The sequence below is a fragment of the Microcaecilia unicolor genome, chromosome 4, assembly GCF_901765095.1.
Source record: "Microcaecilia unicolor chromosome 4, aMicUni1.1, whole genome shotgun sequence".
Taxonomy (NCBI): Eukaryota; Metazoa; Chordata; class Amphibia; order Gymnophiona; family Siphonopidae; genus Microcaecilia; species Microcaecilia unicolor.
Window position 1 is genome coordinate 260,089,127 of NC_044034.1, and position 22,212 is coordinate 260,111,338.

General features: G+C 40.8%; 1 protein-coding gene across 2 annotated transcripts in view; it reads right to left on the reverse strand.

Annotated features, from left to right (window-relative positions):
* Positions 1 to 894: 894 nt before the first annotated feature.
* ST6GAL2 (ST6 beta-galactoside alpha-2,6-sialyltransferase 2) overlaps positions 895 to 22,212 on the reverse strand; it is a 148,065-nt gene continuing 126,747 nt past the window's right edge. For both annotated transcript variants that reach the window (XM_030199559.1, XM_030199561.1), the window contains exons 4-6: positions 21,648 to 21,749; positions 20,096 to 20,270; positions 895 to 1,525 (exon numbers count right to left, since the gene is read on the reverse strand). In XM_030199559.1, the coding sequence (XP_030055419.1) occupies positions 1,257 to 1,525; positions 20,096 to 20,270; positions 21,648 to 21,749 (546 nt within the window). In that variant the 3' untranslated portion in view covers positions 895 to 1,256. The remainder of the gene's footprint in view (positions 1,526 to 20,095; positions 20,271 to 21,647; positions 21,750 to 22,212) is intronic.

Here is a 22,212-nt window from a genome sequence, read left to right on the forward strand (position 1 = left end):
AAAACACGCGCCTACACTACCGCAGGCCACTTTTCAGCACGTCTTTGTAAAAGAGCCCCTGAATATCATCTATATCTGCGTAACTTCCAGGTGCTAACAGGAAAAAGAGGAGGAGAAACCTCACGTACATGTGAACGGTGAACAAAACAAGTGAGGTGAACTCAGAGGATGTCAAGAAGTCTTTATTGCAAACAGCATAAAATCGACCCGACGTGGCCGTGTTTTGGCACAAGGGCCTGCCTCAGGGGTCAGGTGTATTTACATAAAAAGTAAATATAATCATAATTATTTATGATTATATTCACTTTTTATGTAGATACACCTGATCCATGAGGCAGGCTCTTGTGCCGAAACATGGCCGTGTTGGGTCGATTTTATGATGTTTGCAATAAAGACTTCTTGACATCCTCTTCGAGTTCACCTCACTTTTTTTGTTCACTGTAACTTCCAGGTGCTGCTACAGGCCCAGATAGTGAATGCTGGTCCCAAGACAGGGCTCGGCATTGAATATCAGGGTCTATTTTAGTTAGTAGCAGTCAACACTTACAAAAAATGCTCACCATCACCAGCTGAATACTGACCAGTATGTTTCTATGATCAGCGAGAATAAAATAAGCGTCTAATAATGTTCAACCGTTATACGTTTCCTCTCAGCCTAAAATCAAACCTTCCACACTGCTGGAAAGACTCGTATAAATATACCACTCAAAATTTAAAAATTTATTTTATTTTTGTTACATTTGTACCCTGTGCTTTCCCACTCATAGCAGGCTCAATGTGGTTTACACGGGGCAATGGAGGGTTAAGTGACTTGCCCAGAGTCACAAGGAGCTGCTTGTGCCTGAAGTGGGAATTGAACTCAGTTCCTCAGGACCAAAGTCCACCACCCTAACCACTAGGCCACTCCTCCTCCAAGAATCAACTGGAAAACAATCTTGTGATGATAAACTTGTAATGTGGCAAATGTGAGAGAGGATAATACTGAAATCTTCAATGACTGAAATACAATTTACCATTTTACTTTCAACCTAAGTACACAATATATGTACCATCCGTAAGCTCAACTGTTCATCCATTTGCAAATCAGTAATAAATATTCAATGGCATAGGAAAATAATAAATTTTTTCATGCCAACTACTTACAGTTTAAAGACTCAAGACTAAGTTGGTCTAAAATACATCTTCAAGTATTTTTTTTTTCCATTTATAGTACAACAGTAGTACCTTATTGCACATTGAATTGTTCAAAAACAATTTTACATATGCAGAATGTGTTTCTGCCCAGGGCAGTATATAGAGCTAAATCCTGGCAAAATCACTTTCCCCTTTCGATGTAGTTCCTCCTCCATGCCTTGGTTCATCCTCTGCACCAGCAGCTTCTCATACAATAGTGGATGATAGGCTCCCAAAGTACAAGCGGCATCGTAGTATAACTCATGATAATGACACAGGTCTGTCTGCCTCACCGAGGGGATGTATTCATAAACATTCACTTTCTTGCACATTGACATCATAATGAGGATTCCTGAAAGAAAATCAACACGTGAAAGATATTTAGCATTGTTTGCTATTTTGTTCTCCAACCCTAAGTGGGATTTCTTTATCCTGTCATGTTGTCTAGTGATTAAGGGGTCCTTTGACTAAGCTGCAGAAAAAAGGGCCCTGCGGTAGCAGCAGGAGGGGGGGGGGGGGGGGCATTTTTTCCCCGTGCGCCAGGGCCCCTTTTTACCACAGTGGGTAAAATGCCCCCCCCCCCCCCCCAAAAAATGGCCACATGGTAAAATAACCCTTCCCACTGAGGTGGCAGTAAGGGCTACTGCAGTAACCCAGCAGCAGCCAGGCAGCGATGATCAATTACCGCCAGGATAGTGCCATGCCACAGAAATTTTTTTTTTTGGAGTGCCGGATATGGCGTGTGCTCCAGCTAGAACTACTGCTGGCAGCCGCATTGGGCCATTGTAGTTCCGGATTAGCGAGCAGTAAGCCCACGTTACTACCGCTTCGTAAAAGACCCTTTAAATGTGGAGAGATTTTCATGTATCATTGCAGACTCTGCACCACTTCTTAAAAGGAACATATGGGAATACTTTGGCTCTGAAAATTATCCTGGGAAAAGGTTCCAGCAGAGACTTGCATCAGCTTACTCTATGGAAACTTTATGTGCATAGCATTGAAAATGTAAAAATATGAGCACTGATGCCTCCCTCGTTCTAGCCCTGCCCCTGGGAATGTCTCTGCACAATGAAAGTAAATGGACATAGGTTGTTCCACAGTGTGCATACTTAGTCATGTGGAGGGTGGCGATTTTCCAAAAGCCCATTTATCTAGGTGGATAGGTTCTCAAAAGTTACCTTGAAAGTATCTCCTATATATATACACCAGTGTTTCCCAAGTCCAGTCCTGGAGTACCCCTTGCCAGTCAGGTTTTCGGGATATCCACAATGAATATGCATGAAAGAGATTTGCATATAATGGAGGCAGTATATGCAAATCAAGTTCATGCCTATTCATTGTGGATATTCTCAAAACCTGACTGGCAAGGGGTACTCCAGGACTGGAATTTGGAAACGCTGATGTATACTATACAGTAGATTTCAGAACACAAGACATGTTTAGATTGAAGTTTAAATTCATATATGTATATTAGGTGAACACATTTTGCATTTATGTCAATGGGATATCTAACTTTTAAAAATAATTTTTCTTTCTAGTTTTATAAATGCTTTCTTGTGCTTTTCCGTTGTTCAACTACTTTCGCTGCAGAAGAATCCCTAAGTCAGTCTAAGGTGACGGCTTCCAGATGAATGAGAGATTAAGCAACAGCACATTGTCATATTCAAGGCCAATGCCTCTTGGAAATACAGGAAAAACACTTTGTCTTCTGCACCCAAACTCAAACAAAGAGTCAATATCTAACCACCCCAGGATACCCAAGGAGAACTGCCTCTAGTGAGACTATATTTTCACTGTGGTTCACTTCTACATTACAGGGACTGGTTTACTAAAGCATATCAAACAGAATTGTTTAAAAAAAATTGAGGCATTGGCATTACTATGTCCTACAGCTACAATATATTAAATTTAACCAAGGAATCTAATTTCCACTGTATGGTTTTTCCATTTGCAATTTCCTTTTTGAGATTGGCCAGTAGTGTAATCAATACTGTTTCGGTGCTGTGATGGGGTCTGAAGCCTGACTGGGAGTTATTTGGTATGGAAAATTTGTAGTCAGTTAATTGGGTGGCCACTATTCCTTCCATTAGTTTAGTCGTTATAGGTGTGGATGCAACTGGCCTTTGTTCGACATGTCAGTCACATGTTTTTCTTGGTGTCTTTCGGGATTGGTGTAAGCAGTATGTTTGTTTTTGTCTGTGGGAAACAGTCTTCTTGAAACATGTAGTTCAGATGAGAGGCAAGTTGACCTATAAATCGGACTGGGGCTACTTTTAGCAATAGTTAGGGCATGTGTCTAGCATGCAATAAGCAGAGGAGAATTTCCTTAATACTTGTGCTGTCTTTTGTGGGTTGTGTGAAGGTGGTTCATGTTCTGTCAGCTGGGGTTTCATCTGGGTGGTGGTCGAGTTTGTCTATTAGAGATTCAAAGTTTCGGTCATCTTGTTTAAGGTTTCTCCTTGGATTAAGAATCTTTTCGAAGAATCTGGCAAGGTCATTAGCTGACGGGGAATCTTCGTTCACTGTCAGAGGCTTGGTGTTTATTATCGATTGGCAGTATAACAAACAAAGATGAATGATGTATGAATTATGCTAAGCTGTAAAAAAAAAAACAATTCTATCACTGGACACCTGCAGTTACATAAACCTTGTGCACATAAATGTGCCATTTATGCACCAAATTGCATAAAATGCACTATTCTATAAGACAGCGCATAAGGGCTATGCACGTAATTGCAAGGGGACATACGTGTAGGCAGAACACGGGAGAGCAGGCAACACAAAGGACCAAATCAATCTCACAAAAAGACCAAGCGGAAGCAGAAGACAGTGGGAATGACCACGCTAATTAACCAGCACAATCAGAGCAAATCCTTTATTAAAACTATAGATAGGTGATAAAAATACAATGACCCCACAAAGGCAGTCTCTAAGCAGTGGTATAAACTGTCCAGTAACTTTCATATGCTCTTTTTGTAAGCTTGGCGCACTTCTGTTATTTAAATGTTTATTAAATATTTTTGATTTTCATGGTTACTCTTTATTCTCATAGAAGATATAATTTGGCAAGCCATTTCTCTTTTTCTCTTCTCCTTATTCATTGAGTCCTGCGCATTGATATTACTTTTTTCTTTTTAATGAGTTCTACCCCAGGATTCTATATATTGTGTCGATATTTCTGCTTGGAAATTGAAGCGTATTTCACAACAATGTGCATGACTTAGCACACCTTTGTAAAAGACCCCATAACGTTTTTAGCATGCGCTAAATACTAGACACACCCATATATTCCTATGGGTGTCTCTAGCATTTTAGCGCATGCTAAAAACACTAGTGCGCCTTAGTAAAAGGACCTCTTAATTAGTTAAGCTAATCAGCACTAATAATTGGATGTAATTATCAGCACTAATTGGCATTAGAAATTACATGCAGTACTTGCTAAGCGTATTATGTAACGTGATGCACATACATTCTCAGTTGTATAGTTGAAAATTGGGTGTGGTTATGGGTGGGTCTTGATGTTTCTAAAATCTATACGTTATAGAATGCAACTGTTCTGCACCTAATTTAGGCATCGAGATTTACACCAGGTTTTCATTGGCGTAATTGACCGTAACTAAATTTAGCTGCGTGGACCAGTGCTCAGTGTATTCAATAAAGTACACCTAAATTAAAGTATACTTTATAGAATACGCTTTGATTTCCACACAGATTCTCAACGAGATATACAGAATCTAGTCCCTAGTATATTGTGAGAATCAGAGAAGCCACCGAGTCCAGAGTGCAGGGGGGAAGAGAGAAAAGCCAGAGTGGAAAAACTACAGATACCAGAATGCATTGCGGGAGGGGAGGAGGACGAGTACCTGAGCCGCAGGAGAGGAAAGGAGAGGGGGCTGATTGGGACATGGAATCAGCTGAGGAGAGGGTGGAACACCAGAGGGAGGGGGTGGAGAATGAGGGGATGGAATGGGAGGAGTTGGAGCAGGTAGGAGGAGAAGGTGTGGAAGAGGAAATGGAGGTGGGAGAGGAAGTGGCTGGTGAAGAAGAGTGACTTCTTGAGGAGTCCAAAAGTATCAAGAAAGGAATGATAGTCAGGAGAGATCCGGCAGGTGGTTGTCAAGAGGTAAAGTGTTGACAAATGAGGGTGGTGGATCTTTAAAAGCCTGGCTAAGCTGTGCTGTGTTTAAAGCCTAGCTAAGTTGAACTGTTTTGGAGGCCTTGCTGAAGAGGGCGGTGTGGGAAAGCCTGGCTAGCCGAACTGTGTTTAAAGCCTGGCTAGCTGAACTTTGTTGGAAGGCTGGGCTAGCCGAACTGTGTTTGAAGCCTGGCTAGCAGAACTGTGTTTAAAGTCTGACTAGCTGAACTGTGTTGCACCGCCTTGCTAGCGGAACTGTGTGGCAGTGAGAGCGAACTGCACTGACGAGTGTGGAGTCGGAAGCAGACAGCACGGATAAGAGAGAGAGACAATTAAGTGGCCGCGAGGAGCGGCTGACAATATTGACAATTGTTTGCCAGAAATGGCTTGCGCGGCAGTAACCTGGCGGTAATCAGGCATCGCCGTGTGCTGCTCAGTTACTGCCTGGTTACCGCGGGAGTTCTTATCACCATCTCAATGGGTGGCGGTAACGGCTCCCCGCTGCATGGCCACGCGGTAAGAGTTCTCTTTCTGCATGGCCATGTTTGTCTGGGGGCTTTTTACCTCAGGACCCCTGAGTTAGTACACATTGTTCCGGCTGCACTTTTCTTTTTTCTTCTTTTGTTTTTTTCCAGCTGTGCATGCGGTACCTTAGTTTAGCTTTTGCTTCCTATTTGAAATAGTCCTTTTGTTTAACTCTTTTAGGAAAATATTTTTTTTGCATAGCTTTTGTTTGTGCTCTATTTATATCATTATTTCTTTCATCTAGGGATGCCCAACTAAATTATCATGTATCACTACATTTCTCATTTTTGGGTTATTTCTGCTTATACATTTTGCTGTGCATGACATCACTTTGCTTTTTTTTTTTATATTACACCTCCGTTTTTTACTCCTTTTTTTCTTTTATAGCACAGTTTTTTTTTCTTAGGTTCTTTTTCAGACGTTTTCCTCCAGGTGTATATGCATATTATTGTGCTTCAAAGATATGCACTATTCTGTGTTTTTCTATTTTACCCCGTATTGTATTTATGCTTTTATTGTTTCATTTACATTTATATTAACATGTATTACTGTCGGGAATGTAGGTCAGAGCAGGTCAATGGCCTAGACAACTAAAAAGAACTGTACAGAGGGACTGCGCAGGCCTGTCACGTACAGTAGTTTAAAAACATTGACAAGTGTATGTGAACTGTGTGGCAGTGCTGATGAGAACATATGGGAGTTCAGTGCACTAAAGCGTTTGTCCAGCACTGGTCTCCTCCGCATTGCCTGCCCTGCTCACGTCACGTACATACTTGTTTTAGTCAGTGGCGTTCCTGGCCTGGATGGCACCCGGGGCGGAGCACCGATGCGCCCCCCTCCCCCCCCCTGCTAAATGACACCTTCCCCCTTCTGGCGAAATGACACCCCCCTGGGTGCACGCCGCTTGGGGGGGGGGGAGTGCCGCGGCGAGCGCCTGCTCCGAGTTCGCTAAACGTCGCTTCGCTGCAGCTCTCTCTGCCCCGGAACAGGAAGTAACTTGTTCCGGGGCAGAGGGAGCTGCAGCGAACGAGTGACAAAGTTTAGCGAACTTGGAGCAGGCGCGCGCCGCGGCACCCCCCAGCGGCGTGCACCCGGGGCGGACCGCCCCCACCACCCTCTTGGTACGCCACTGGTTTTAGTGAAACTGAGCTTGCACGTGAGGGGAACAGCATGGCAGGCAATGCGGAAGAAACCAGCACTGGACAAACGCTTCACGTGGCGGGGGGTGGGGACCCTCGCCAGCCAAGGTATGTGAGGCAGCGGCGGCAGGGAGGGGGAGGCAGTCCAAAATGTGCCCCCCTCACTTTGGCCTCTGGACCCCATCCACGTCGAGGTCTGGCTACGCCACTGGCTTCTACTATGTTCTCATCTGTCATTTGAAGTAAACAATTGACAACCAGCTGGTTAAGAATTATTGGGTAAGCTTCACCCCAAGCTCAGGCGGGTACACATGTACTTCTGTATGTTTTTTTGTAAGATTCCTGAGGAAGGCTTCGTAGCCGAAACATGGCCCGTGTTGGGTCTTTTTATTTTTATCACCTACCTACAGTTTTAATAAAGGACTTGCTGTGGTCATCCTGGTTCATTAGCAAGGCCATTCCCACTATCTTCTACTTCTGGAATAGCACGGGAGGTACATGGGCGTGCCTCCAACTTACGCACCCACTTACATCTGCCATTGCTTGGTGTAAATGGTCATGCCAATGCAGGTTTATGCTAGTATTCTTTACAGCATCTTGGCACACAGATGTTGTTATAGAAAAGGTGCTCCCCATGTTGCACTGGGGTGTCCTAAATGGGGGCACCCTATTATAGAATTACGCCCTTAGGGGTAAATTCTATAAGTGGCACTGAAAATGTTACGCACGGAGCGCTATTCTATAAAGGGTATGTATGCTTTATAGAACAGAGATTAGGGCATAAACTGCACCTAATTTTAGATATGGGCAATTACGCCTGCTAAAGCAGGTATAAATGTCGGTGCCTAAATTAGGCGCCGTTCAGCTGAATTCTATATTTACACGTGTAAAATTTTGGAACGTCCCTAGCCAGGCCTCCAAAAATTTATGCACGGATTATAGAATACAATCTGTATGTAAATCCTAATTAAGGCCAATTAACATCAATTGGTTGTTTGGCGCTGAGTGGTTTGTTAAGCACTTAAGTTGCATGTGCTGATTTACATGCGCATCTTTAGTCCCCGTTTATAGAATCCGGGGGGGGGGGGGGGGGTTAGTGCATAAGTCCCAAAGTGTACTGCTGTGCATGAAGCCATCTATTCACCTTAAATTTAGTGTAAGCAGCCCAGCCCCTATCCACTATAAACACATTTCTAAGGCAGCCGTTCAAATAATAATCTACAAAATGTACCTGCTATCCAGTGAGGGCCATGTGCTATTATCTATATCGAAGAGCTTTTATCAATCTTCTGTATTTAACCTCTTTAACATTGCTTTTGACTCGTAACCACTCGCCTCCACCTACCCTCCTCTCCTCCTTCCTGTACACATTAATTGATTTGCTTACTTTATTTTTTGTCTATTAGATTGTAAGCTCTTTGAGCAGGGACTGTCTTTCTTCTATGTTTGTGCAGCGCTGCGTATGCCTTGTAGCGCTATAGAAATGCTAAATAGTAGTAGTAGTACTGTATGCCGTCTGAACTGGAAAAATGGCTTCACTTTAAATGTGAATGCCTAAATCTTATATATATATATATATATATATATATATATACCCCATTATGATAGTATTCTATAAAGAAAAGTAAAGTAGTCACCTACTTTCCTTTATAGAAAAAGTGGAGGAGTAGCCTAGTGGTTAGTGCAGCAGACTCTGGTCCTGGGTAAATGGGTTCGATTCCCACTGCAGCTCCTTGTGACGCTGGGCAAGTCACTTAACTCTCCATTGCCCCAGGTACGAATAAGTACCTGTGTATATACTATGTAAACTGCTTTGAATGTAGTTACAAAAACCACAGAAAGGCGGTATATCAAGCCCTATTCCCTTTCCCCTTCTATCAAACACTCTCCAGGCACCTAAATAGGAGGCTAGTTGCCCCTCTCCCCTATATATTCCCCCTCTGCTTCATTGTGTTGTGCTGGTAATGCACATTTCTGTTATATGAACATTCTATTGTGCTGTTCTAATATGTACACTGCTGACACTACCATATTTATTGCTTTTATTTTGATTTAATTTGCCAATTTCCAAGTTTATCTCACTGTTCTAATTGTGTTGTATGCTTGCATTTGGTCATTTTACTATTGCTATGCTCTTTCTACAATTTAAGTGGCCTATATCAAGCTACGCCTGTTGACTACTGATTTGGGGTGAATTTCCTTGGGAAGCTGGCAAATAAATATATAAATGAATGAATAAAAGTAGAGTACTTTTTCCTTACACTAGCAAGATAACAGCAGAGGTCTATTCTACTCAAAATCCTTCTCCTAAGTCAAGTTTGACAGTTATCCACTGAATCAGAACAGGCTGAAAATCAGACCTGAAAACTCCACAACTGAATCACATCACAGTAGATTAAAGTGAAAAATCAGAAGTCACATTCAACACATCTGATGATCTAGGAGGAAGGAGAAGAACACTAACAAAATGTTTTTGCTCCCAGAAGAAAAGAATTGTTTTTGTGGTCCCTAATGACATTTTCCTAACATCTTAGGAAAATGTCATTAGGGAGAATTCTTGCCGATAAGACATTAAGAGGTTTATTAAGCAAATTTAATGAAATTAAACATCTGCATTAGCAGTCTTCACACCCTTGATTATTTTTCGCATTCAGCTGTCTAAAAAATACATAAAAATTAGTAGATCACGAGGTTTTTTGACTTCTGGGGATACTCGCCAGCAGTTTGACTTAAGGAAAAGAAACTTTTCAATGTAAACGCTGAGCGACCCGGTCCTAGAGGCTGTAAAATCAGCTAGCACCGAGTGTCTGAAGTCTTTTCCTCGTAATAAGTAAAGATACTAGTCAGAGAGCTTTACTTGCTAACAGTAGACTTGTAAAAAATACATAGGCAATGCATTATACCAGGAGTCTGCCACACAATGTACACTGTAGTTTCAACATGAAAAAATATACAAAATATAATTAAGTGGAGGAGAATCCTAATGGTCAGAGCAGTGGGCTGAGAACCAGGGAGGCCTATTCCAATTCCCAGCACAGCTCCTTGTGACCTTGGGCAAATCACTTAACCCTCCATTGCCTCAGGTACACACAGATTGTGAGCCCTCCTAGGACAGGGAAATACCTATTGTACCTGAATGTAACTTGCACTGAGCTACAACTGAAAAAGCTGTGACCCAAAATCCAAACAGAATATGAAATCAAAAAGCCCTAATTGCATATACTTTTTAGACTCCTTGTCCTAGCAGACAAGTTATCTTTGGTTCCAAAAACTGCCTTAAACAAAAAAGTTCTCACCTTTGTCCAATCACAGTAGTGAAGCTTATATGAACAAACATGGGATGAAGAAGAAAGCTGCTCCTATTGTAGGAAGTAAATTTTAAATCAAATGTCTAAATTTTCTAAACATGGAGCTGCTAAAAGAACTCCAGGATAAAGTTATTCAAAGGTATAGATTAGTGGAGGTGGTGGGGGTTGGCTATGAAAAACTTTTAACATGTGAATACTGCTTGGGGGCACTATTAGGCCATCAGTGTAAGTGGAATCAGTTTGCACCTTAAAGACACTGCCTCAATTAGCAGTCTTTCCAAAGTCAGTAGCTGTGGGTTAAGGAAATAGTTGAGCAAGGTCACCATGAGGCATATTTTCAAAGCACTTTGGGAGGCTAAGTTCCATAGGTTTCTATGGAACTTTGGGAGGCTAAGTGCTTTGAAAATGAGCCTCTATGAGACCTAAGGTTGCTTTGAAAGAATTACAGAGGTCTCTGGCTGAGACTGGAGAAAATGTTAACTGTTTAACAGTTTAAACATTATTCCACAATTAAAGCTTGCATGGGAGAATGGCAGGAAGGAAGCCACATGATGTGCCATCAGCTCTGTGGGTGCTGGAACAACTCAAATATTGAGCACACTGCTTCGCTGAGTTTAGGGTTGTGTTACCACCTCTAATCTTTTGAAAATTGATGCATGATGGGAAAGGGAATAGGACTTGATCTACCGCCTTTCTGTGGTTACAATCAAAGCAGCTTACATATTATATACAGGTACATATTTTGTGCCTGGGGCAATGGAGGGTTAAGTGACTTGCCTAGAGTCACAAGGACGAATCTATAACTGGGCACCCGCATTTATGTGCTACTTGCATGAGTACATGTACAGAACATCGGCACTTTGACGGGTAAGTGTGCACTTACTCATGCTATTCTGTAAGGGTGTGCATTATGGCACAGCACGTAAATGCAAGAAGGACATGGGAGGAGTACAGGTGGTGTTGCTACTTATACTGTTAAGCTGCGTGCAACCTTGACACAATTCTGTAACTGCACTTATACCAGGTTTATGGCCGGTGGAACTTCAGGTGAGTAAATGTTAGGCACACCGATGCTTTGTACTAGTATTTTATAACAGAGTCTGAGCACCCAGATGCCGTTATAGAATAGATTCTCACTGCACAGCTTTGGGCACCTCAAAGGGGGTGCCCACTTTATTGCTATTTGGGAAAAAAAACTAAATTTGATCACGTGTCACCCCTATCAGTTGAATTCCATTGGCCTGCCTCTGGAGGCTAGGATATTGTTCAAAAATTTGTTGTTTAGTTTTTAAAACTTTGGAAGGCTGTTCCCTCAGATGTTTGTTTTCTTTACTGTACTTACTAGGCTCGAATAAGCATTGTTGCAATGAAGACCAATTTTAATTCACTTTTCCCTCTGTAAAAGGTTTGCGAATTGACTGATATATAAAATAATTCTCATGAATGATTTTATGTTTCGGGATTCCTTTCCGCTGGAAATTCATTTCTGTTCCTCTTATTGTCAGTTTCAGAAACAATAGACATTTCTGGTATATTAAGTTGTAAATATGTTTACATTTTTATTTCTATAATTTTCCTGATATTATCAGTTTCTTAAATGGTTATCCCACTCTGAACCTTGACTTATGGATAAAGCAGGATAAAAATACTTAACATAATTGATTGCCCCAAAATATGTATACCCTAGAGGAGGTATTAATATAGAAACAAATATTTTCCAGAGAAGGGAAAATGGTAAAACTAGAGGACATAAGCTGAGGTTGTGGGGTGGTAGACTTAGGAGTAATGTCAAAAAATTCTTTTTCATAGAATGGTTGATGCCTGGAATGCCCTCTCGAGGCAGGTGGTGGAAAAAAACCCAGTGTTGGATTTCAAAAAGGCGTGAGATGAACACAGAGGATCTCTAATTATAAAATGAATGGTTTAAAAAAATCAAAACCTAAAGGGTTGCATATGTGTTTGCATGACAAGTAGTGCATAGATGGCAATTCTGGCTGTATCAATTAAGGCCGGTGCTGGGCTGGCATGCACGGTCTGTGTCCCATATATAGCAATCCGGTTTAGGATAGGCTAGAGAGGGTTTCGACAGACTGTGAGAACAGTGCCAGGCAGACTTTTACAGTCTGTGTCCTGCAAATGACATGACAGATTCGGATAGGCTGGAGTAGGCTTTGACGACAACTCCAGTATTTGGAACATAAGGACAGAGCCGGACGGACTTCTACGGTCTATGTCCTAGAAACACCGAAAAAAAGACCATGATCAAAGATATAATATGCTCATTGTTGATTTAATCATGAATTGAGTGTGACTGTTGGGAAGACTGGATGGACCGTTCAGGTCTTTATCCGCCATCAGCTTTCAGTAGGACAATGGTTGTAAACACAAAACAAAAATTAAAAGTGAAGTGGCTCAGAATGTGAATGACCTTAAGTGGCCAAGTCAAAGCTGAGACCTGAAACCAACGGAAGATCTGTGGCAAGAACTGGAGACTGCAATCTGCAGATGATTCCTAATCAACTTGCCAAGAATGACCAAAAAAAGCATCTCACTAGGCAAAGTTGGTGGGTGCTTCTCTTGAATGACTCATGGCTGCTATTGCTACATAAGGGACTTTCACTATGTATTGAATATATGGCTGTGAAGACTTATGCAATCAGACTTTTCGGATTCTCATCCTTAGTTTGTGAATACTTCTGTAATTGTTCTATCATATTTAAAGTGTAGAGTGATGCAAACTACTACTTTAATGTATTCTGAATATGAAAAATGTATAAAGATGTGAAGGTCTGAGTTAAATTCAACGTGTTTGCATTAATGGTAATGCGTATCTGTCAAGACCAACATGAATTATGTACAAAATGTAGATGAGATGATAAAACACAAAAATATGTAAATGAACTCATCTACATGTAGCACAATCCGTGCTAACACATCAACATTAACAATTAGGTTAACATAAGCAAGTTTATGTTTGTTGATGTTTATTGCCAAATACTACATTTCTAATACTGTTAAGTCTTTGTGCTAATGGTGGCATTATTGTAGATTGTGTGAATTAACCTGTCACCTTTAATACGCTATTCCCTAAAGGCTTTAATTAATTTATTTAAAGGATTTATATCCCACTTATCAAAGAAATCTAAGCGGGTTACAGCTTCACATACATATTAATATATACAACTAAGACATTATAAACCATCAATAAAAATGTAAACACATTCAAATAAACTGTTTAGTCTTTCGCTACAATCACAATGGAGAATCTGGAAGAACCAGACAATGGGTTCCATTTACTAAGCCGCGGTAGTGATTACCGCATGGCAAATGTGATGAAGCCCATAGGAACTGAATGGGCTTCGTCGCATTTGCTACACCAGGAATCACTACCACGGCTTAGTAAAAGCAGTCCGATATGAAGAGTCATCAAAAAAAGCTCAAGGACTGGTGATGTGTGGCCATGTGGTTTTGGGATACAGAATTTTAAGGGATAGTATGCCAGTGTTTCCAACCTGTCAAGACTGCTTAGATGTGCATTAATGACTATGCCTGAGAAATATTTATTTATTTATTTGCTGCATTTGTATCCCACATTTTCCCACCTATTTGCAGGCTCAATGTGGCTTACATTATGCCGCAATGGAGGTGTTACAATTAAGGTATATGAGAATATCAAGTAAATTAGATGTAAAAATAAAATATCAAGTGAATTAGAAGTAAATAAATACATAATTCATAATAGGTATATAAGAACAGGACAAGGTAAAATGTTCAATAACATCAGTGTGAATTAAAGTAACTAGATTAAAGGAATCAATGTTGGTTTGTTCTGGTGCATTTTTGATGTCAAGTCTTTTATGAAGGATTCTTGTTATAAGTCTCTTTGAATAAGTTTGTCTTCAGTAACTTCCAGAAGGTTGTTATATCGTGTACTATCTTTATGGCGTTCGGTAGTGCGTTCCACAGTTGCGTGCAGATGTAGGAAACGCTAGACACACATATTGATTTGTATTTAAGTTCTCTACAATTGGGATAATGGCAGTTTAAGAAAGTTTGCGATGAACTTTTTGTATTTCTTGCTGGAAGATCTATGAGGTCTGACATTTATGACAGGGCCTCTCCATGTATGACTTTATGAACTAGGGTGCAGATCTTGAATGTAATTCGATCTTTTAGTGGGAGCCAGTGTAATTTTTCTCTGAGGGGTTTGGCGCTTTCATATTTCGCTTTTCCAAATATGAGTCTAGCTGCAGTGTTTTGGGCTGTCTGGAGTCTCTTAATAGTTTGTGCTTCACATCCAGCATAGATGGAATTACAATATTTGCATACAATGGAGATCCAGTGCATGTGAATCTATTCCATGTGTGTTCATTGTGGTAATCCTGAAAACCCTACTGGCTTGGGTGTGCCTACATAAGATTGGGCAACACTAAAGTACTTGGGCGTGGGGGGGGGGGGGGGGGAGTAAAATGATGGGCATGTTAAATGGGTATGATGTATGTGGTTTTTTTATGGTGGAAGCCTTTACAGTGTATGGACGCATCTGTTTGTTTTGCAGCTGACTACTATACAATGCTGTTTTGAAGAATCTATTTGGACCTTTTATTTAAATCATTGATGAGAGTTTTTAGTTTGACCCCTGAGGCAGGCGCAGTGTGTGCTGAAACACGGCCCGTGTTGGGTTAATTGGATTAAAGGACTCTATATTGTTACATTCTTGAAGGCTCATTTGTGCTTTCTTTTGTTCTAGTTTGTGTACTTTTGGATCTTCTCTTTCGCTATTTGTTATTCTACCATAACACAGCAGTATAACAGAAATCAGGTGTGACGCATGGTAAAGGTATATATGTTGGAAAATGTGGTTTCATAAATGTATCTTCCTCTGTAGAAGTGAACCTTCCTTTGGGAGCATCAGCATTTACCCCCAAATTATATAAATGGTGCCTAAAGTTAGGTGTCCAATTGTTTGTCTAGTTATATGTGTAACGTAATTAGATATTGGCACTTAATTGAAGATACCAATAATTGGCCTTAACAAGCACTTAATTGGCACTGCTTAGCAGCTGCATGCATAATTGACTTATGCTCCTGTTCTGTAAACTGAGCACCTAACTTCTCTCAAATGCAACTGCACAGGGGGGCATGGCCTTAAGAGGGGCATGGGCGGATCAGGGGCGTTCCCAGGATTTAGGTGCAATGTTTATAGAATAATGTCATTTCCATGCCTAAGCTAGGCACCAGCATTACAACAGATTTAGACAGGCGTAAATCTAGCAGATAATGTTAGGCACATGAATCACGCTAAGCTAGTATTCTGCAAAGGAAGCTCTGCGCACAGTCCTTTGCTGAATACTAGTTTTTAGCACGGATCTTCCCAGCGTCTTTCACTAAATCCCCTCCTTAATATGCACACCCCAAACTCTGCCCAACCCTCACCTTCATTAACTCCTGCTTTATAAAAGTCATAAGAGTTTATACTGAATCACTCCCTACGTATATATGGCGGCAAATTTTGCATAGCCTGCTTTCTAAAACTGCCCTCTAATTTTCTCACTGCTTTTATTTATTAATTGGGATTTATTGACCATCTTTATGAACAGATTCATCCAAGGCAGTGCACAGCAGGTCCAGTTTAAACGTAACACTTACAGTTTTGTTAACAACATAATAGTAAAATGACCAAAAACAATACATGAGGTAAACTTGGAAATATGTCAGTACAAACAATACCATAATAGACAGTATGGAAGAATATTCAAATAACAGATATAATATGATGTCAGCATAATACCAATGAAACACCTAACAAGCAACGAAATAGAACAATCAGGGGTCCTTTTACAAAGGTGCACTAGTGTTTTTAGTGCATGCTAAAAATAAGCATGCATTAAAAGTTAGACACCCCCACATATTTCTATGGGCGTCTCTAGCATTTAGCGCATGCTAATCAGTGTGCGCTAAAAACACTAGCACAGCTTTGTAAAAGGACCCCTCAAACAGTAAAGATATGATGCTAATGCTTTTCTGTGCAGCTGAGGGGCCAAGAAAGAAATATAGATAGGGATAAGATGGGTAGTACAGAATAGAGACCTACATGGGAACAGGATTTGCAGGAATCCCGCAGAATCCCCTCTGGGGCTGTGGGGTTCCCATGGGGACGGAAGCAGTTTCTGTGGGGTTCCTGTGGAAGTGTGAGCTGCGCCTGTGCCAGCCTCTCACCTGCTAAGTATCAAGTTCTTTGAGTGCTGCCTCCTCCTTGTTTTAAACAGTGCAGATGCAGAAAGTCTTCCACTAATACTCTTTGCTCCTGAGCTGATGCGCAGGCCTCAGCTCTGACACAGGCATGAGCATCAGCGGTTACCTGACCTACTGGCACACAGTGTTAGTGCCAACGACTCAGAGACAAGTCTTACAAGTGCGCACCAGAGTGTTCCGAGTTAGAACTTCTGATCCTTCCTTGCCTGCAGTGCTGCGGCTCAAACCCAAAGAGAGACAGAGCTGACCAGAACTTTTTAAAAATTATTTATTTATTTTAGGTACCATTAAATTATTGTGGGGACGGGTTAAGTTTTTGTGGGGACGGGTGGGAACAGGTTGAATTCTTGCAGGGACCGTTAAGATTCCAGCGGGGACTGGTTAGATTTCTGTCCCCGTGCAACTCTCTAGCACAGAAGTCAACTGGAAGACATAGATGGGTGGCTAAACTCAAGACAAAATCTTTGTACAGTTAAATAAGATATGAGGAACTGGTGTAAGTTACAAGGTGTGCAGCAAGCTAGTCCAGGTGCGGAGTGAGTGTACCAGCCAGTCATCACCTGTATTAAAGGCTTGGGAAAACAGCCAGGCTTTCACCCGCTTCCTGAAATAGAGGTAGTCTCGAGTTAGAAGTGGTCCCTCTGGAACTTAAGTTCCAGGTTGAGGAGGCTACTCCTGAGACGACTCGTAGGCATCACATTGCACAATTTCTTTTGATGAAGGTACAGATAGTGATGCTCATTGAGAGGATTGTAGAGGTCTCAAGGTGCATAGAGGGCTAACTATTCAAGTACTCTGGCCCATTTTGTCTGCGAACCTTGAAAATCAAACACAGTTTTAAATTTAGTCCTGTAAGGTATTGGCAAGTCACTTTGCCTGGAAGAGTTTGGATTTTTGCCATATTCCATAAGATATTCATTTTTGAGCTTGTTTTCTGCTTGCTTTTCCGAGAGAACAGATGGTCATTTAAAACTTGCCACAACAGAATAATTAAATCCTTCAAATCTCTCATTATTAGCGAAAGCAATATTTTATATTATTGGAAGGTCAAGGATTTATACTTTTCACAAGCACCTGCTTGTATGGCAACCAATTATTTAGAAATATTTATCTAAATTTGTATTAATTTACAATTTATTAAAAAAAAGGCATGCAAAGCAAAATAAGTTACCATTCTTTTTTAAACTCTCATAGCATTAGCAGTAAAGAAACAGGTGCATGTGAGCAGGGTACAGTAACATAGTAAATGACGGCAGATAAAGACCTGTACGGTCCATCCAGTCTGCCCAACAAGATAAACTCATTTTACATGGTATGTGATACTTTATATGCATACCCGAGTTTGATTTGTCCTTGCCATTCTCAGGGCACAGACCGTAGAAGTCTGTCCAGCACTGTTCTTGTACTAAGTTTTGAAGCTAACGTTGAAGTCCCTTAAAATTTACACTCCAGCCCATCCCTATCTATTCAGTCATGATCAAGGCGTAGACTGTAAAAGTCTGCCCAGCTCCCATTTTGTTTCCCAATTACCAGCGTCGCCACCCAATCTCCGCTAAGATTCCGTAGAACCATTCCTTCTAAACAGGATTCCTTTGTGTTTATCCCACGCATGTTTGAATTCCATTACCGTTTTCATCTCCACCACCTCCTGTGGGAGGGCATGCCACATATTCACCACCCTCTCCATGAAAAAATATTTCCTGACAAGTAGGGCTGTACCAAATTCGATTCGGCCTTGAATAGTGCCCTGATTATTTGTATTCAGCTAAATAGTGATTTACATTCGAATACGAATAATCCAGGACTCTACTGTGCTAAATCTTACTGAAATAAATACTTGATCTTTGATTTCATGTTGCTTCTTTTAAGCTCATGGCTCATTATTCATATTCGGTAGAATAATATTTTTCTTTATTCATATTTGGCTGAATAGGAAAATATGCTATTTGGTACAGCTCTAGTATGAAGGCACAGTCAGCTCCGTTTCCTATATTGCCGGAAGCTCAATGAGGGAGATGCTAGCTTGCTCCTGTCCAAATTATAGTTGACTTATTTGAGGGTGTAATAAGGGGAGAACTTCCTGGAGGGTGAAGGGTCCTGTTAGGGTACTGGTTCCTTCAACTGTGCTTATGGTGGTGGCGATGGTGGTGCTCATGTGTATTGCTAGTCTTCATGTACCATAAAGGAATGGTGGGGGGAAAGACCTCAGATTCCAGTGATGACCTCAAAATGCTGTTGTAATATCAAATTCCAGCATCAAAATCACAGTTCCCAGCTTCTATCATTGGTCATAAAAACCCCCAACCAAACCAAAAAGCAATTTTTTTTTTATTGGTGTAAAAAGTCTTCAACTTCAACTGTGAAAATGTTGTAACAATTTCATAAGACTAAAGGTTGAACTTAGCTTTATGTGGCAGTGTGGGACAGTGGAAACATCATCCCAACAGGGACCCGTTTCACCATTTGGCTTCCTCAGGGGATTAGGTACTGCCTTGCCGTCTTTTAGGTTACTGCCAGTCCAGCTCAGTGCTGGTGACCATTGAGCCTAGCCACGGGGTAACCCCAGGTGGGTGGCTAGGCGTTTCGTGACACCTTAAATTTGCATTTTATTGTAGTTCTCATTTCACCCAATGAGAGGTAGCCAAATATGAGGGCAATTCTATAAAATAGGTGATATAATTGTTTAGAATACTAGCATATGTGTGCACAAAAACACATGCCTCTCAATATTCTAAGTACTATTCTGTAACTATGCACATAGTGTGTATTTGCAAGGGGGGGGGGCAAACAAAGGGGCTAAGCTCACATTTGTACGTGTAACTTATAGAAGTTACATGCATATCTTTGGCATTTGGGTGCAAATATTTATACTAGTTCAATGTCTGGTGTTATGTTCTTGCACCTAACCGAATAGGCATGCATATATCCAGTTAAGCAAGTAGTCTATAAAAGGAAAGTAGGTGTTTATTTTTATTTGTAGAATAAGCTCCTACTGGGTGTTCTCTGGGTGACTAATTGTAGGTGCCCTGTTACAGAACTGCCTTTCACTAGTGTCCATTAGTGACATTAGTGCACCTTAGTAACTCTAGGCTTTAGACTAGTCTCCACATACTGCAAGTGAATACCGTAGGGCAGCGGCGCTCAACGTCAGTCCTCGTGATCTGCAACCCAGTTGGGCTTTCAGGATTTCCACAATGAATATGCATGAGATCTATTTGCATACAATGGAGGGTTTGCATGCAAATAAATAATGCATATTCATTTAGGAAATTCTGAAATCCCGACTAGGTTGCAGACCTCAAGGATTGACACTGAGAACCCCTGCAGTAGGGAAATACAAACATATCCAATTACTAGGTAGATATACTGCCCAATATATTCGGCTTTTAGAACAAATCAGCATTTCTTGATGTTTTATATCAAACTCATTTTTATTTAATACATATTTTATTAACAAATTCAGGGTAAGCAAAATCCTCCTGTTGTACACATGCACAATTATTTTTATGGTCGTATATTTTTCATAAAGAATTGATTTTGTATTTTGAAAGAACACTTACCAATGAAACCTGAAGAAGGTGGGTTGGGCTGTATTTTCTCTTTAGTGTTCTCCTGAATGATGTCCCAAAGCTGCCAAATAAACTTAGGATGGAGGATGTAAAATGGCTGATGTGGGTATTTTCTACGGTGTTTCACATAGGGTGTAAACAAGTTGTAGTCTGGCTTCTTATACCACTGAAAAGGAATAATATGAATTCCAATGCTTTTTGGATAAAAGTTACAGCTTATCGGTACCCAATTTACTATAAATCATATTTTCAATGACATTGTAAATTAACTTTCATGGCCTGAAGGGCAAACATGCTCTATCATCTCCAGAGGCTTGATTTACTGCTATTTAATTCTCTCTTTCTAATGTACCCTTGTGCTAATGCTTTACACTGTTTTACTAAAATTTTTGCTATACTTCTATCCAGGATTCAATAGCTTTATATACATTACAGGAAAGGTAACCGTCTCTTGCCATGCTACAGAAATGGTAAGCGGCAAGTAAGGTGAGGAATTTGGTTACCGGAAACATTAAATTAGATGATGTGAAAATTGTTCAGTGGATTTTTCAGTTGTGGCTCACATTATCCAACTTTTCCCTTTACCAATAACCCATATAACGTATACCAATGCACATTTGTAGGTTACTTGTCTGAGTTGTGCAAGGCATCTATCCATCATGATTTTAAAGTAGCATACAGGAACAAGGCTGGAGGTAGGGTACAGTAACTGTGGCTTTGCCCCAGGCATCACATTTTTAAAGGAGCAGGCATGGACTCTACTGCTGAATCTGCCAGAGTGGATTGGGAAATGGAAAAGGGAGTGAGATAAGCACTCTGGCTTCACTTAACCCTAGTAAGTGGGCCACAGGGACTTGAGAACTTACATAGTGCTGCTGAACCCCATGGTTTGCCTTCTCCCTCTACTATTAATCATTTCTATAGCGCTACTAGATGTACGCAGCACTGTATACATCATATGCAGGTACTTTCTCTGTCCCTAGAGGGCTTACAATCTAAGCTTTTGTACCTGGGGCAATGGAGGTTTAAGTGACTTGCCCAAGGTCACAAGGAGCTGCAGTGGGAATTGAACCCAGGTTGCCAGGATCAAAGCCCGAAGCACTAACCTTACGCCACTCACGCCCCTCTACTCACAAGTTTCCCATTTCAGGCCCCCTTTTACTATGGCGCGCTCACGTTTTTAACGCGTGCTAAAATTGTGGGTGCGCTAAACGTTAGAGATGTCAATATATTCCTATGGGCATCTCTAACGTTTAGCACGCCCTCAATTTTAGCGCACACATGCCTTACTAAACAGGGGCCTCAACGTGGCTGTGCGTGTAGAAGGCAAAAAGAGCTACAGGGCTCAGCAGGACTTCACAAACTTCAATTTTCTGCAGTCTTTTGCTGCTGGCTGTGTGGAAGAGAGGGCACCCAGAAGCCATTATAGAATAGGCTCTCACCATGAGGCATAGGGCAAATAAAAAAGGCAAGACAGAATAAGATGGAGAAGAATGAAAGTACATGTTTTAAAATTTATCAGCATAATAGAATACATTCTTACCGCATTAAGATTTAAAGAATATGGGGCAGGATCCCATGCCACTAAAGTGACATCTTTATATAAGGAGCTATCACTGAATTGGTGGCTTGGATTCGTAAGGATCTGTAAAAACAGCACAACCTTAATTTAAATTAGCACATTCCATTAATTCTTACCAATCCTGTTGAATAATGACCAATTCTCTATTAATTATCACAGTGTCAGCATTATCTGACAGCATCAATACATGCGAATATTTGTAAAGAGCAGTGAAAGTTTTTTTTTTATTTTAATGAGCTACTATATTAAAAATTCATGATATAATAGAACACTAAAAACGATCAGATCTCTAATCTGTGAAGATCCATGGGCAGCTCCAAGTAAAGCAAAGACATTTTCTGTGGGCCTCTGAACATTTTCTGTTAGAATGTTTTCATGCTTCATGATCGTCTGACAGTTTAGTGATTAATTTATTATTACATTGTTTTCACCATTGTCATTTCACTTTGGTCATGCTTTTCTGGAAGTAAACCCATAGCCAATACATGTTAACAATATAACATATCAATTTTAATCACACTGGCCT